Source organism: Chroicocephalus ridibundus, chromosome 22 (assembly GCF_963924245.1).
Source record: "Chroicocephalus ridibundus chromosome 22, bChrRid1.1, whole genome shotgun sequence".
Lineage (NCBI taxonomy): Eukaryota > Metazoa > Chordata > Aves > Charadriiformes > Laridae > Chroicocephalus > Chroicocephalus ridibundus.
In genome coordinates this window covers 5,431,875-5,448,747 of record NC_086305.1, presented here as the reverse complement: position 1 = coordinate 5,448,747, position 16,873 = coordinate 5,431,875, and the positions used below count along the sequence as shown (strand labels likewise).

At 59.0% G+C, this 16,873-nt stretch overlaps 1 protein-coding gene across 5 annotated transcripts in view; it reads left to right on the top strand.

The window, feature by feature from the left end:
- Positions 1–16,873, top strand: part of ADAMTS10 (ADAM metallopeptidase with thrombospondin type 1 motif 10) — an 81,494-nt gene that overhangs the window by 58,508 nt on the left and 6,113 nt on the right. For all 5 annotated transcript variants that reach the window (XM_063357850.1, XM_063357852.1, XM_063357855.1 and 2 more), the window contains 7 exons: positions 771–878; positions 4,046–4,191; positions 4,962–5,025; positions 5,894–5,996; positions 13,847–13,980; positions 14,850–14,973; positions 15,518–15,598. In XM_063357850.1, the coding sequence (XP_063213920.1) occupies positions 771–878; positions 4,046–4,191; positions 4,962–5,025; positions 5,894–5,996; positions 13,847–13,980; positions 14,850–14,973; positions 15,518–15,598 (760 nt within the window). The remainder of the gene's footprint in view (positions 1–770; positions 879–4,045; positions 4,192–4,961; positions 5,026–5,893; positions 5,997–13,846; positions 13,981–14,849; positions 14,974–15,517; positions 15,599–16,873) is intronic.

The window sequence follows — 16,873 nt, the reverse complement described above, 5'->3', positions numbered from 1 at the left end:
TTCAGTCTCTGGCGTTATTTTGATTATTCTGAAAACGACTTCCAGAGGAGTCTTCCCTTTGGGACTGTGAGGCTGGCTGGAGATTGCCAGTACACAAGGTGGTCACGCTGTGACCTGCAGTGCATTGCCGTAGCAGGAGACAACAGACGTGCCGTCTTGATGCTCCCGGGGAGTCCCAGCTTCCCGCAGAGGCAGATCCGGATCCGCGTGGCAGATCTGGACCCACGTGGCATCGGGATGTGCTCATGGCAGGTGCTAGGAATGGGCCCTTGTGCTCGGCCTCCCCTGCACAGACCCAAAAAAAGAGAACATCCCTCAGCCCTGGGGAGAGGGGTCAGGTGGAGCTCAGCTGGGACACACTGGGATGTCCGAGGAGATGTGTCCTCTATGGCACAAAGCCCAGGCTTGGCCGCGTGGGCTGGCTGGGGAGACAGCTCTGGCACCCGAGTGCCGTGGAACCTGCAAATCCAGAGAACCCCAGCCCCTGGAGAAGTCCTTAGGCTTAGTCCAGAGAAGGGGGTGAGCTGTCGGTGGCCTTGGGGTGACTGCAGCTTGCAACACCTCGCAAGATTTGATCTCGTTTTCCCCCCACCATGCTGAAAACACTCCTGTCCCTGTGTCCCAGCCCAGCTGGTGCTTCTGAAGCGCACCGGTGTGCTGCTGCCCCAGCCTCGCAGCCCCGAGCACAAGCAAATCCTAATCTCGGCTTCGTTTCTTTGTCTCTTTCTTCCTCCCTCTCCCTCTCTCCCCCAAAATCTCTCTCTTTCCAGGAAGTCTGCAGTGAGTTATGGTGTCTGAGTAAAAGCAACCGCTGCATAACCAACAGCATCCCTGCTGCCGAGGGGACCATATGCCAAACCAACACCATTGAAAAGGGGGTAAGGAAGCCCGGGGCACCATAGCGAGTTGACAGTGAGTGGTTGAATCCCTCTTCCAGCGATAACGGGCATTATTGTTTGTGTGGGTGAGCGCAGAGTTGATTTAAGAGCACCCACCAGCCTGTCCTCCCCTGCCTCCCTGAGCCTGGAGCCGCCCCGCGCCCCCCTCCCCATCGGCACGGAGGGAGGCTGGGATGTGCCAAGGATCCCAGGGGCCCATAATCCCCCCGGCACACTGCTGGAAATGCAGAATATGAAGTCCCTGCTCCAGCAAGCTGCTTGGTCCCACCTAGGAGACACGGGAAGGTGACCTCGAGCGATGCCGTATGCTTTAGAGGGACATCTTTTTCTCAGGTCTGCTGAGGTCTCCTGGCTGCCCTGAGAAAAGTGGGGGGGTTTGCCCCGGTTTCCCCAGGAGGGACGATGGGTTTGTAACATGCTTTCAGAGGACCTTGTGAAAAACAGCCTCACAAGGCTGGATGTGATGAAACCTTCATTTTTCGGATTCGGCTGAGAGAGGAGGGTAGAATTTGTAGTGACCCTGTATTTTGAAAGTGAATTTTGACTCAGTTGTTCAGATCACTTTGTTCCCTGCACCTCCTACGCCCATTTGTGCCAATATAAAGCAAGTGCGTAGCACTGTCAAAACAAAGTGCCTTTGCGAACGGAATAATAATTGGGACAACGTAGAATCAGGGATGGGAGACATTCTCCATTAAATGGGCATGTATTTTTCCACTCGAGGGAAAACAATTCCCAAGGAATTCAAGACTAATTTCAAATCCTTAAGAAGCTGGAGAAGCTGATGCGCAGGAAAGAGGATGGCTTTGACAAATGCGTCATTCTCCGCAAACAGTCATCTTAGTTCTGCTGGAAATTAGATGGAAGAGGGGGAGACAGCTCGTGGGGCGGAACATCCCTGCTGCTGGACATTCACCGTGTACATTGGCAATGTTTTTTCTACTAGTCGTCTTTTTTTACCCAGCTTTTCCCACTTTTAACTATCTCTTTTTTTCCCCCGCTTACTAGTTGTTTTTTAACCGGGGTTCTTCAAGAGCCCTAAGAGAAGTGAAGTGACCAGCAGTCGCCGCCCCCAGGCCTCGTGGGAGCTATTCCCAGTGGAGATACTGACTCAGTTTGAACCCCCAGTTACCTTCCTGTGCTTCTGTTTGTCCTTTTCTATTAATGCGTGCTTCAGAAGTGATATCCTTGGGTGAAAGAAGACGCGCCTTCACCAGCTGGAGCTCCTGGCTGGTGGCCCCAGCGCTCGGTGGCCGGTTGAGCCCTCAGACCTCAGCCCTTGGCCAGAGCAGCTCTCTGAGGTCTGCCCTGGCTTCTCCCTTTCCAGCTGGGAGAGCAGAGGGAAGCATCAGGGCGTAGAAGCTATTTAAGGTATGCAAGATTAAAGGAGGGATAGGGTGAGTTTCTGTGCTCTGCCACCCGACTGGGGCAGCAGTGGGGGTGGAAGATGGAGCCAAGCTCTGTTGGATGGCGGCTATGGCCACATCCCAGACTTCTGGTTGTTTGGTTGTTTCCTCCTCCCAAATTCTCCATTTTTTTGTAATTTTTTTTGTTTTAACTGATCCCCTGTGGTTTTTGTGGCTTCACCTGTCACCCAAGAACCCACTGTGGGTGACTTCAGGCCTGGATCTGGTGGTAGTTTCTGCTGCCTTTGGGATGTCCCCAGCAGCCCGGCTGCTCAGACAGCGGATTCACCGTCTTGCTGGCTCCTTCCCCTGCCTGTTTTGCGTTTCTTTTCTCTCTTTTTTTTTTCCCCATTTAATTTCCAGCCATCAAGCACTTGTTACGCAGGTTATGGTCAGCGCGCCCTGTGAGGATGCCTTTCATTATGCATCCTCCCTCACCCCGTGCCCCCAGCTCATACGAGGTCTCACAGCCCGTGCAGGAGAGCGAGCCAGGGTCTGCTCCCGGCAGCCAGAAGGGCCGCAGAGCCCGTCACCGACGCTCTCAGGAGCCCTGAGTGTATGGGGGGAGTTGCAGGGGCTGGTCGGGCTCCTGGACCCTGCCTGCAAGAGCAGCAGCCCCAGTACCTCCAGTCTGGAGCATCAACAGGGACACCAGAAAGGCTGTGCCTGCAGAGTATCTCCTCCGCATGCCTTTGGAAAGGCGCTGGTGTGCACAAGGAGGTCACTGGCCGAGTGTCCTTGCAGGCCATTTTTCCCTGCTGGCTGTACTGCCCATGGAGAGCCTGGCTCGAAAGGAGCCGGGAGAGGCCGTGCCAGCAGCTCCAGGGTGGGTTATCAGCCCCTGGAAGGCGCGCGCAGCAGTTTCTTCCTTCCTGGGATTATCTCAGCCCCCGAGGCATGGCGTCCGGCTCCGTGCCCAGAGAACGGCAGCGGGTCTGGCAGTGTCCCGCTCCTTGCATCACTGTCGACTCCAGGGGGTGCAGGACGCTTTCCAGGTCCAAGGGAAATATTTCACAGGCAAGTTTCAGTGAGCATCTGTCACCCGATAGGACGGGGACGGGCAGATTCTTTCAGGGTCCTTGGCAGAACAATGTGCTTATTACAATCAAAACTTCTATTTTAACCTGGACCCTTTGCAGATTGGGTCATTTTAATGCATTAACCACAACCTGAGCTCCCAGTACACGTGCAAAACTCACTCCATCCTGGGAGGGAGCACTTGGCGGTGGAGGTGTCCATGTCCCCCAGGGGTCCCTGCCCTGCTGCCCAGCAGCAGCAGCTCTGGTCCAAGCCCCACCTGGGACTCGCTGCCACGTGCTTTTATAGGCAGTGAGGTGTGTGCGCTTACATGTCCCCGGTGGCAACGTGTGTCACCCTGATTGACCCAGATGCCCGGGACCCCTTTAGAGGAGAACTGGGGATGCCTACCCGCTTGCCCGTGGCTGCTTGCCCCACAGGACGGTGCTCCGGGGGTTGGGAGTGCGAGCACTGGTCCCAGCATCCCCGCGAACCCCGAGCACGCAGCGTGCGCAAACGGTGACGGTGTGACTTGGAGGAGAGGTGAATGCCTTCTGCAAGGGAGGACTTAGCTCCGGGGGCAGCACGGCCCCGAGTTCAGATTTTGCAGGATCAAACCAGATCCCAGCCCTGAACTGGCTGCCGTGTCCCATGGAGGCTGGGGAGCGCTCTGGGAGGAGGAGGCCGTGTGCTCGGGGTGTTTAAAGCTCTGTCTTTCCGCAGTGGTGCTACAAGAGGGAGTGTGTGCCTTTCGGCACCCGCCCGGAGGGTGTGGATGGTGCCTGGGGAGCCTGGTCCTCCTGGGGAGAGTGCAGCAGGACGTGCGGCGGAGGCGTATCGTCATCCATTCGCCATTGCGACAGCCCACGGTAGGTGTACATGCACGTGGCCATGTCAGCGTGTCCCTGCCTTGTCCTGATGTGTGTGGCCATGTTGGCATGTCCCTGCCTTGTCCTGACATGCACGTGGCCATGTCAGCGTGGCCCTGCCTTGTCCTGACATGTGTGTGGCCATGTCGGCATGTCCCTGCCTTGTCCTGACATGCGTGGCCATGTCAGCGTGGCCCTGCCTTGTCCTGACATGCGTGGCCATGTCAGCATGGCCCTGCCTTGTCCTGATGTGTGTGGCCATGTCGGCATGTCCCTGCCTTGTCCTGACATGCACGTGGCCATGTCGGCATGTCCCTGCCTTGGCCTGACGTGTGTGGCCGTGTCAGCGTGTCCCTGCCTTGTCCTGATGTGTGTGGCCATGTCGGCGTGGCCCTGCCTTGTCCTGGCTGGACGGCATCGCTGTTGGGGTCGATGGGGAAGGCAGCAGCCAGGTGCCTGTGCAGCTCCATGCTCACATCCCGGGAGGGTCTTGGCTCCTGCACGCAAATCCCGTGTCCTGCTTTCACAGCAGCTCAGCGCTCCTGCTTTGGTGTCGGGTCTGCAGCCACAGACCCAAAGCCACTTGTGCAACTCCACTGCGCGCTTGCAGCCGAGCGTGCGAGGTCTGCTGGGGGACTGCACTTCGGTAGCCCCTCCGGCAGGATCCGTCCTTGCAGTGGAGCAGGGTTGGGAAATTTGGGAGGGCTGCCTGCCACAAACGCGGCTCGCTGCCCTAAGCTGGTTCTCCCATCTCATTCCTGGTTTGGCAGCCCCACGATCGGAGGGAAGTACTGCCTGGGAGAGCGGAAGCGGTACCGGTCCTGCAACACCGACGTGAGTACTGCCGGGCTCGGGGAGAGGAGCCACCGTGGGCTAGCAGGGCTTTGCCGGTGGGGCAGGCAGCATGGTGCCGCAGCAGGGAGGTGGGGACGAGCCCTCTCCGCATGGATGCGGAGCCGTGGGACCCATGGGAGGAGGCGGCTGGGTGGGGGCGAGCGGCCCTGTGCCGGCAGCAATCCCGCAATGGGGAAAGCCCAGCAGGACGATGCACGCCTGGACCGGCTGGGCGCTGGCTCAGGGGGCGGGTGGGCGGTACGTACCTGCGGGGCTTCGGCATCAAGAAGGGGCCCAAAAAGATAACAAGGCAAAGGAGGAGAGATCAGAGGCTTCCAGCACTGACATGACAGCGATTGCCTCTCGCGCGCTGCGAGCGCAAGCCTGGTCAGGTGAGAGCGGCTCACAAAATGCAGTGTAGCCCCCTGCTTCCCAGGGCTGAGGGTTAAATCCCAAGGGGAGCAGAGAAATAACTATGCTGCAGGGAAGCTCAGTGAAGCTTTGGACCTGGGAACTGGTAGCTTTAACATCCACGGGCTGGCAGTGAGGAAAATAGATGGCTCCCCATTGCTTCCCCTGGGCTTTGCAGCTCGCTTTTAAAGGATTGCTTGCAGGAGGAAGTGTTGCATCTGCAGACGGACCAGCTTGGGCCCAAGGGCTCGTGCCGTTAGTCTTCAAATAGTGTCCAGCTTTGCGGGAAGGGTGCTCCTGCCGTGTTGTAGCAGTGTGCAGTTGTCAGGGCTGGTGTCCGTCTCCTCGAAGGGCTGGTGTTAGTCACAGCTGGGAGCCCTGCAGCAGCTCCTGCCCTCCTAGCAGATAAGGCAGGCTGCTCCCTCCCACGCGCTGATCGCTGGCTGTGTGGCCGCAGGACTGCCCGCCGGGCTCCCAGGACTTCCGAGAGCTGCAGTGTGCCGAATTCGATAACGTCCCCTTCCGAGGGAAGTACTACACCTGGAAGACGTACCGTGGAGGTGAGTGCTGGGGCTGGGCTGAGCGTCCCTTGACTCAGGCAGAACCGGAGCAGGACTGTGCAGGGCTTTGCTCTCTGCAGGGCCAAGTCTCGTGGTCCAGGCGGTCTGGTGGGCAGTTAGTCACCACGTCTGCTAGCCCAGGTCCCGCAGGCTACCCACTCTGTGTTCCTGGGGTGTGCTGCCTCCCCCTCACACAACGTGCATCCCTCCAGGTGGTTGCCCCCGGCGCTGGACCACAACCGTCCTGCCGCGTCCCCTGTCCTGGGTCACTTCCCCCTGTGCAATTGCCCTTTAACTTCTTTGCTCCGCCAGAAACAATTCCAGCAGCGCCAGAGCTGTTTAGTTTCTTCTCTCAAATCTGTTTCCTTAACTGCTGAGGGAGCAAAGAGGAAGACGGACAAGAGAAGGGAGGCGTTAGTGTCTGGGGCCTGATGGGGTGAAAAGAGGGCAGCCCCCCCTGCGCCGGCAGGTAAAACTTCCAGCTCCTGCACGGGCGGAAGGGATGGGAAGTGGTGGATCCTCCAAAGAGCAGCGCTTCCCTCTTCCCAAGGTCAGTCCTCCTGTGTCCTGCAGAAGTGTCTAGCGAGGAGAGGGGGCGGGAGGAGGCCTCTGTGGCAGAAATCTCTTAATAATGAGAAAGAACAGCGCGTCTCCTTCATGTAGTTAATGAACTTGACTGGGGAAATCCTTCGCAGCTGTGTAAATAAGCACACCTCCCAGCGGGGCTGCTGCAGCTGGAGCAGATGTGCTGAGGCTGCAGGGGATGGATCAATAAAAAAGTAATAAAATTGCAAAGCAGTAAGGCACACAAAGACCCCAAAGAATGCCAAGGTGGAAGGCAGCCCCGCAGGCTGGATCTGCCCTCGCTCGGACCTCTCTCCTCCCGAGGCATGGCCCAGTGCTTTGAGTCCAGGGCACGGTTGGCCGGTTGAACATCGCCCCTCGAATGTAATCTGGCCCTGAAATGATATTTGCTTTGGCTTTCAAAAAAAAAAAAAACCAACCCTTCCTCACTGCTTCAGCTTCCTCTTCCATAAAATAAGGTGATGAAACCTGTCCCCTTCCCAGGACGCTGTGACAGTTGGCACAATCGTGTCTTGAAGGGATATGGCAGCTCCCTGTCTCAGCTCTCCGGGTTGGCTGTGGGTAATGGTCACGAAGAGCCGTGTTGTTTAGTTATGTTTTGTTTATTCAGTGTCCAGAGACACTGTTGAGAATTGCCCAGAGAAGTTGTTGAGGCCCCGTCTCTGGAGGTGTTCAAGGCCGGGTTGGCCGGGGCTTGGAGCAGCCTGGGCTGGTGGGAGGTGTCCCTGCCCAGGGCAGGGGGGTGGACTAGATGGGCTTTGAAGGTCCCTTCCAACCCAAACCCTTCTGTGGTTCTATGACTATGACTTCAGCAGCACAGGTACTCGCCTTGACACTTGCCTGTGGGCTTTTGTGGTGCTTGGTGTCGTTTGGGTGTCAGAGGTAGGTCCGTGGGAGAGGTGGGGAGCATCCCTTGCACCTCCACTTGCTTCTCCGTGTTGTAGATCAGACCGCTGGGGAACCGTCCCCTCTCCCCGCAGGTGTTTTGCTCTCAGGACCCGTGTTTCCCCCCCACCCCCCGCAGCCCCTGTGCTAACAGGCCCCCTCCACCCCAGCGTCGGGGAGGCAATGAGGACTGGCCGTTGTCTCCCTCGCTCCCTCCTGGGCTCTTCCAGTGGTGCCCAGAGAGCTCTGGGGTGGGGAGTGTCAGTCCCTCCCTCCCCGCTGGCACAAGCGGCCCCGCAGGATCCATCCTTGTTGGTGGCCTCATCCCCGGGCGGTCTGCCCTCCAGCTGGTGGCAAATCTCCTCTTCGGGTTGCTTTTGGGCCCGTGTCCCCACCCTGGGAGCCATTTGCCACCCTGGCCCTCTGCTGAGCCCCTTCCCCGGCTCAGCTCAGCCGCTGCCTTCGGCGCTGCACCCTTCAGCCGCCCCCTCGCCGAAAGGTGCGGTGTTGTCTGTGCCCCTTGCCCCTTTAGACGCCGGCCCCACGGCGTTTCGGGGAAATACCCCAGGCAGGGAGCACTCCCAGCCTGAAGACAAGGAGTACCCCCGTGGCTTGGACAGGGGATGGCACCGATCCCACGGGGAATTTGGGAAGGGAGGGAGCCACCCACTGAAAGCCTGCCTCCAGCCGCCGGGTCACTGGCCAGTTGAGGTCGGGTTTTGCGCGGGGCCGGTACAACGTGTTTTCCTGGCGGTGATTTATAACAGTCCTGGAGCCCAGACCCCAGGATCGAAAGACACAGCCCCGGCGAGAAGCGCTGAGCTCAGCCTTTCGGAGCTCAACAGTCAGCAGATACCTCGTGGAATGCGGCTTTAATTGTTTGTTTATTTTGCTTTTTTCGCTTAGTTATTCATTTTGCTCTTGGCGGATGCAGGAGCCGAGGGAGAGCGGAGCAGCTCACGGGGCTGGGGGAGGGATGGGGAGGAGCAGGGGCTTGCAGAAAACAGGAGATTGTTCATCATAAGTTGTAATGCGCTTTAAGTCCTCTATGGGACACGGCGGGCAGGAGGAACAAAACATCCTCTGAGGCACTGCGTAACCACCTGAAAATGTGTTATTCTATCAAAAGAAGCACGGCCAGCAGGTCGAGAGAGGTGATTCTGCCCCTCTCCTCTGCTCTGGTGAGACCTCACCTGGAGCCCTGCGTCCAGCTCTGGAGCCCTCAGCACAGGAAGGACACGGAGCTGTTGGAGCGGGGCCAGAGGAGGCCCCGGAGATGCTGGGAGGGCTGGAGCCCCTCTGCTGGGAGGACAGGCTGAGAGAGCTGGGGGGGTTCAGCCTGGAGAAGAGAAGGCTCCGGGGAGACCTTCCAGCCCCTTCCAGTCCCTAAAGGGGCTCCAGGAAAGCTGGGGAGGGACTCTGGAGCAGGGAGGGGAGCCACGGGACGAGGGGGAAGGGTTTCATAGTGAAAGAGGGGAAATTGAGATGAGATGTGAGGCAGAAATTGTTTGCTGTGAGGGGGGTGAGCCCCTGGCCCAGGTTGCCCAGAGAAGCTGTGGCTGCCCCATCCCTGGAGGGGTTCAAGGCCAGGTTGGCCGGGGCTTGGAGCAACCTGGGCTGGTGGGAGGTGTCCCTGCCCAGGGCAGGGGGGTTGGAACTAGATCACCTTTAAGGTCCCTTCCCACCCAAACCTTTCTGTGATTCTGTGAAATAGCTATGTTAAATACTAAAAGGAGTACCCGCAGCAGACCTGGCTGTTGCTGGCCTTGGGCTACTCAGCCCAAAGTGGGTGGCTCTCTGCGGGCCCAATACATGGCCAGGGGGGTTCACCTCTCGGGGGGCTGGAGACCAGCACCCCTGTGCTCTTTGGGTTTGTATGGTCTTATCTGCTGATTGTTTCCCAGGCAATTAGTGACATTCCCCAGGCAGTGGGCAGGCGGAGGGGGTCCCAGTCATTCTGGGAGTGGGTTCTTCTCCCACGGTGGTTGGGACCCCCTTGCGCAGGTGAGAAGGGGCACTGCAGAGCCTCTCCTGCCCCTCCACTGCCAAACGCCCCGTGAGGCTTGCGCTGAGGATCCAGCTCGTGCCCTGCGGCTGTGGGTGTCGCTGGGCAGCAGTGAGCCAGCCCGGGAGGGTGCAGAGCGCTGCCAGGCCTAAGGCTCCCACCCCAAAAAACCCAGCTCCCACCAGACTTCACATGCCGGGACACGATGGGCTGAATCCTGGTTGCTGGTAAAAATATGGTCCTTAATTCCCATCTTGAGGGATGGCAAGGCATGTCGTGCTGTTTCAAAGGATCTTTCCGGGGTCCAAACCTCACCCTGACCATGCTGCAGTGGTCAGCGTTGCTGTCGTGGGGACACACAGTTGTCACTGGTCTAGGGCTTTAGAATCGTGCCTTTTTAAGGAACCAGCTTAACAAGGACAAGGTGATGCCCACCCAAGTGCCTCTTGGCCGGCTAAGGGCCAAGGAAAGTCCAATTCCCGGCAGGCGCTGGGCAGCGATACCAGCCCCCCTTTCCTCTGACGGGTGGGAGCACAACCTGGCTGCCAAGGGCAGATCCAGCCTGGAAATTGTCACCAGGGAGGGTGTGTTGGGGCCTGGCCCTGAGCTCAGGTGGCCCAGCTGGCTCGCTGGAGCAGCACAGTCAGGATGCAGATACCAACGCAGGGTCATCCCTCTCTCTCCCCCTTCCTCCTTCCTCCTCTCGCTCCCCATTTCTCTTCCGGAAGACTTTTTTTTTTTTTTTAATGGCAGAAATCCCCCAGCCCTTCCCAAGCAGCTAGATGAGGAGAGCCAGCAGGGATTCATCCCACGTGGAGCAGCAGCTGGGTGGCAGCATGACCACGGGACCCCCAAGTCCCAGCTCCGTGCGTAGTCCCCCAGGTCCAGCACCCGCTCTCAGCTCATGCAGGCAGGAAGGTGATGGGCGCTGAGTTTCCCTTGCTCAGCAGCTGCTCCCCAGGCTCCCTCTGCGCCTTGGAGATGCTCGGAGCCACCAGGATGCAGGACCTGCATCAGCAGTGATGGATCTTCACCAGTGATGGGCTGGAACCCGGGCAACTGGCCCAGCACGGAGGGCTTGCTCTCTTCCATGTGCTTTCCTCCCTCTCTGCTGATCTCGCTTCGAAAAGAGGTTAAATCGGGAAGGATTTAAGCGGACGTGCACGCGTGTGCGCGCATGCATGAATCCTCCTGGGCTGCAGCAAGGGGAGGGCAATGAGGAAACCCCCCCCCGACCACCCCCAGCTCTGCCATGAGCTGAGTCCATGCACTTGCACCATTTTTGCAGCCCTGTAACAAAGTCAGGGCACTTAAGGCAAAGGAAAAAATTTGCCTTCCTGCTGCCAATCCCCAATCTTTTTATTTTCCCTCTTTTCTTTCTTTCTTTTTTCTTTCTCCTGCTTGTTATGCTTTTCATTCCAGTTTTCCCCACGGGCTCCTCTTTCGAGGCCGTGACGAGGACGCTCGGGGCTGTTTGCTGCCGGAGGAGGCTGGGCGCCAGCCTGGGCACGGGGCAGCAGCGGTGAGGAGTTACGATAGAAAAGGAGGATTCTGAGGCCGATTGGGAGCTACTAAAACGGAGCCAGAGCTGGGAGTGAGGTGGAAACAGGCTGTGGCAGGGCTTAGCTGGCACCGGGGAGCTGCAGCAAGGTGTCTGCAGCGGGTCTCTCTTTCCCTTGTAGCTGGAGACGAGGAAGGGAATAGGGAATGCATGGGAGTAGCTCAGCAAACCCCTCTGAGAGCCCTGAAATGAAAGCCCAAGTTTCTGGCTGTTTCTCAGCTCTGCTTCATTGCGCAGTCTGCCCTGCACTCCAGCGACGGCAGGAGAGAGCGCGGCCTGAGGGAGCCGCACACAGGCAGGGACGGAGGGTCCCACGCGGCCGACGGAGGACACCAGCGGCAGGAGGGATGCTCCCGAGCCAGCGGGCACTGCCTCAATCCCAGATACTTCTCAGGAAGGGCCAGCACAAGCCCCTCTCCCAGGCTGGTGTGTGCGGGGCGTGCGGTTGCTGGTTGGGCTTGATGGCGCGGCCTCTCCGAGCTGGGAGATCCCGCAGCCAGCGCGGCTCCCTGGTGACTCCCGTTTTCTTACCTTGCTGGTGAGGTTTTGCACCTGAGGTCTGGCTGGACAGACACGTGCTCTGTCCCGGTCCAGGACCAAGCCTGCTCCAGGCATGCCGTGGCTAGGTGGCTGTGAGTTTTTGAGGTCACTTGTCCCCCTTGGTGACCCTGGAGCTCCCTCGCCAGGTGGGGGACAGCCCGGGGTGCTGCAGAGGGTGGTGGCTCTCCAGAAGGAGGGTTGATCAAGCGCCTTCTCTAGGGGCTTGCCCAGGCATCCTGCTCGACAGCATGCCTCCAAGCTGCTGAATTCCCCTCTCGTGTCTCCTCCTGTTCCTCCCTCTCCTGGCTTTGCTCTTTCTTCCCCCCCAGCTGTGTTCGGGTGCTCCCAGGCACAGCTGGGCCACCCCTCCCCTCCATCTGCCCCTTTGATGTGCAGTATCAAGTTGCAAGTTTTGCAGATTTTGGTTCCTCCCGACCTAGGTGCTTCCCAGCTCTGGCACGCGGCTCATGACTGTTGCCGGTGCCTGCAGGAGGGAACTGCCAAATTTCAGGCATGCCTCTGTCTCTCTGCCAGGGTCTGCAGGCGGTTGGGTCTCCTCGGGATGTTCAGTAAAGGCAGCAAACGCCACGATCTGCACCAGCGTTTGATAAAACCCAATGGCAGGAGGCAGAAAATTGCTCTGCTCAGGTGTCTCCTTCCATAACCAGTCCCACGTCCTGCTCCCAGGCACTGTAAGCCAGTATCCAGATATCCAGCCTCTGTTCTTTAGGCAGTGCTTTGGCAAGGGGTGTTGGGAAGCAGATATTTTAGCTACAACTTAAGCATCATAGAATCATAGAATCATAGAATTGTTGAGGTTGGAAGGGACCTTTAAGATCATCGAGTCCAACCTTTAGCCTACCCTGACAAGAGCCACTTCTAAACCATGTCCCTCAGTGCCCCGTCTACCCTTTTTTTAAACACCTCCAGAGATGGTGAATCCACCACCTCCCTGGGCAGCCTATTCCAATGTTTAATAACCCTTTCAGTGAAAAAATGTCTCCTAATATCTAATCTAAACCTCCCCTGACGTAACTTGAACCCGTTTCCCCCCGTCCTATCACTTGTCACCAGGGAGAAGAGGTCAGCCCCCATCTCTCTCCACCCTCCTTTCAGGTAGTTGTAGAGGGTGATAAGGTCTCCCCTCAGCCTCCTCTTCTCCAGGCTAAACAACCCCAGCTCCCTCAGTCGTTCTTCATAAGGTTTGTCCTCCAGGCCCCTCACCAGCTTTGTAGCCCTTCTCTGGACACGCTCCAACACCTCAATGTCCCTCCTGTAGCGAGGGGCCCAAAACTGAACGCAGTACTCGAGGTGGGGCCTCACCAGTGCCGAGTACAGGGGGATGATCACTTCCCTAGTCCGGCTCACCACACTATTCCTGATACAGGCTAGGATGCTGTTGGCCTTCTTGGCCACCTGGGCACACTGCTGGCTCATATTCAGCCGGCTGTCAACCAACACTCCCAAGTCCTTTTCTGTCGAGCTGCTTTCAAGCCATTCTGCCCCAATCCTGTAGCACTGCATGGGGTTGTTGTGACCCAAGTGCAGGACCCGGCACTTGGCCTTGTTGAACCTCATACCATTGGTCTCAGCCCATCGGTCCAGCCTGTCCAGATCCCTCTGCAGAGCCAACCTACCCTCAAGCAGATCAACACGCCCGCCTAGTTTAGTGTCACCTGCGAACTTACTGAGGGTGAATTCCTTCCCCTTCGTCCTCGTACTGCTGTCGTCATCTTTGCTGTGAAGGACTCAGTATCCGCCAGTCTTGAACAGCAAGAAATGGTTGCTCTGGCCTAGTAACTGGTCTAGGAGCTGAAAAACTTGGTTGCTCTGGTCTAGTAGCTGAAAAACCTTGAACAAGTTGCTTAAGAGCTGCTATCTCAGTTTCCCTGTCTGTAAAATGGGCACAAGGGTGTCGACAGCCCTTGTAACATGCCAGGAGACCCAGGAGCGACCAACACCAGATAAGAACAAGCCAGTTTGTTTCCTTCCCCATCACATATAGCCTGTGTTTCCCAGGCTGTGCAGAAGGGACAATGTCTCATCATGTGTTGGGGTCCAGTTCGAGAGCCTTGACTCGGTGCCGATCAATAAGGAGGGTGTCTGGGTCCCTCCGTGGGTCTCTTGGCTCAGCAGGGACATCCTCCTGGGTGCCGGCAGCAGGACAGAGGCGTGGGGGGGCCGAGGGTAAGGCAGCTGTTACCCAGGTCTGGCTCTCTACATCTTTCCTCTCCCTCCTTGGCAGCACCGTTTGAGCCTCTGCTTCTTTCCCAGGGGGTGTGAAAGCCTGTTCCCTCAACTGCCTGGCCGAGGGTTTCAACTTCTACACAGAACGAGCCGCAGCCGTGGTGGACGGGACACCGTGCCGGCAGGACTCCAACGACATCTGCGTCAACGGGGAGTGCAAGGTGCTGCCGGGGTCTGGGATGGGCTCGGGGCCGGGGGGGCAGGCAAGGGCAGACCCCCCAGGCAGGGGGATCTCCCTCCACCTGCCCACACGGGCATCCCTCCGCCCGGGCACCCGGTTCACCCGTGGGAGCAGGAGCACATCCACCTCTGGGCTTGTGCCCGTCCCCTCTCCGTGCACCGAGTGCCACGTTGGCCTGTGTCAGCGATGGGCCTCTGCATTTACAGCCCATGTAGCCCCAGGCACTTGATATTTCCCTTGAAATGGGATCTGGAGGGCTATGAAAGTTTGATTATAAGAAGGCGCTATGGGAGCGGCGAATGTCTCCCAGCAGACAGGCTCCCTCTCTGTCTCTCTCTGTCTCCCCTCCTGTGTCTCTGGGATCTTTTTGTCTCTATGGGGCTGATATGCTGTGGAACAAAAGGAGGGTTGCACCTTAGGTAGCCACAGCCATGCTGGTGACCCACCACTAGCCCGCGTACTGTGACAGCGGGGCAGAGACGGAGGCTTCACGTGGGCTCGCTGTCGCGATGCTGGTGCTGTGGGGGCACAGCTCTCCTTGGGCTGCTGCAGCTCCACCAGCTCAGCGCGGGCACCCTGACCTCTGCCTTGTCCCGCAGACACAGGATTTCTGCCCGTGTCCCCCCCCCCCCAGCCTTGGAGAGAGCCCCTCCAGGGCTGTCCCTGGAGAGAGGTGGCAGAAAGATGGGGCTGGGCAGAGGTGATGTTGCTGAGCATCTCCTGGTGTACGGTGCAATGGAGGGGAGCGAGGTGGAGCCCAGGGATGGGCTCCCCCGGATGCCACAGGTCAGGTGTGGGGAGGACACGGCCCCACCAGGATGGCTAATTCCCTGCTGCTCCTTCCTCCAGCACGTGGGCTGCGACCGTGTCCTGGGCTCTGACTCAAAGGAGGACAAGTGTCGCGTGTGTGGGGGAGATGGCAGCTCCTGTGAGACCATTGAGGGCGTCTTCAACCAGTCCCTGCCGGAGGGAGGTAGGGACCAAGCAGCCCGGCCAGTGCAGCCGGTGTCACCCACCCTCGAGTCCCTCCTCAGCTTCACCTGCTCCTGGGGATGCGCAGGACGGGCAGGGGCATATCCCAGAGAAACACCCCAAAGGGTAGGACCAGACTCCAAGCAGGGAGCAGATCCCTCCCGTTCACCAACCAAGCCGTGCCCCAGCCACCGCTGGCACCCAAGTCCCTGCCACAGAGCACCAAGCTCCTTCCCTCCTCCCCAGCTCCCGCTGCCCTCCAGCCTCCGTGGAGGTGCCCGTGGAGATCCCAGCTCCACAGCACTTCCCCAGCACGGCCGGTCCCAGCCCGCACTGCCAGCAAGCAAGCCACTGGCCTGGCAGGCTTTTTCCATTCAATTGCGGTGGGTGGCTGAGCGAACACCTCTGCGCTGCCAGCATCTCGCTTAGCGTTCAGCCCGCGGGTGACAGGGCGGCACATGCTCCCATCCAGCCCAGGGCAGGGTCAGCTCTGGGCTCGGAGGCCGAGCATCACTGCTCACCGGCGGCCCCGGGTTGTCTCCTAGGTTACGAGGAGGTGATCCAGATTCCCAAGGGCTCCGTCCACATCGACATCCGGGAGCTGAACCTCTCCATCAACTACCTAGGTGAGATGGGGCTGGGGGATACTGGAATCCCAGCCAGACCCCCCTGCGTCTGCCATTACCCTGCGGTTCACAGGGCGTGGGAAAGGCCCAGCAAGGAAAACCTCCCACTGCAGCAGAGGACAGGGTTGGGGGTCCCAGCTCGGGGTTGGGGGCAGAGGGAGGCAGCGTGTCCCAGGCCAGCGTGGGCTGTGTCAGCGTGGCCCACGCAGCCCCTGTCTCGCTGCGGCGCTGCCTCCGTCCTGCGCTCACTGTTCCGCAGCGTAACCCTGCGCACACCCCACACCCCGCCGTTCCTGGCGCTGCCTGTGGCTCCTTGGTATTCCCCCCTCCGCCAGCATGTTGGGCTGGGGATTAAAAATAAACCTGCTCACATTTTCCTTGGGCTTGATTTTCCAGCCAGACGGTGGCTCGTTTATACAGCGGGCTTTTTTCTTTCCCCTTGTCTTCTCTTTCTGTCCTCCAAGCGATGGACAGTGATGACAGAGGGGTGGGCAGGGGTGCTCGCTGCGCGCTCGCTGTTGGGTGCCTCCGCAGTGGCTCTGCAGGAGCAGGAGCCTGCCTGGAGGCCGGCACCGGTGGGAGGTTGCAGCGGGGCTCTCCTGGCAGCATCCCCCCAGCCCAGATCCCTTTTGCTGGGTTCAGAGATGCCAAAATCCCTCCCTGCCCAGCCCACACGTACTGGGGACTCCTCGTGTCCATCCAGACTGGTGTGCACTGGAGGCACAGCCCAAGCTCGCATCACTGTCGACCGCTGCCACCAATTCTCCCATTCCAGGATCTGTCCCTGCAGCCCAGAGGGAGCATCCTCCATCCTCAGCAGTAGGAAGCACCCTCCCCACCCCAGGGCATCATGGCAATGGGGTGGTTGGCAGCAGCAAGCGCAGGAGTGAGGGTGCCAGCGCGGTGTTGGTGGCAGGGAGCAAGCGGGGAGAGCGTGGGAATGCGAGCGGGAAGGAGCAAGCGAGCCGACCCCCCTCTAGCGACTGGCTTGGGCAACCACAGCCAGGCTCCTGGGCACCAGCCTCCTCCAGTAGCCCCAGCAGCCAAGACCCAGTTTGCACAGCTGGATTTGAGCCTGGCTTCATGGCTACAGCTTGTCACGCTGCCAAGTGTCCCCGTCACCACCCCGGGCATGCCGCCGAGCTCCCCGGAGCATCATCCTCCCACGGTGAAGTGGCGGGCAGGCTGAGACAAGGCGATGGCTCCGTTAGTCCCACCTCTGCTAGTGACTTTTGTGTCACCCTGACCCAGGCATCGACTTTATTTGCCCCATCT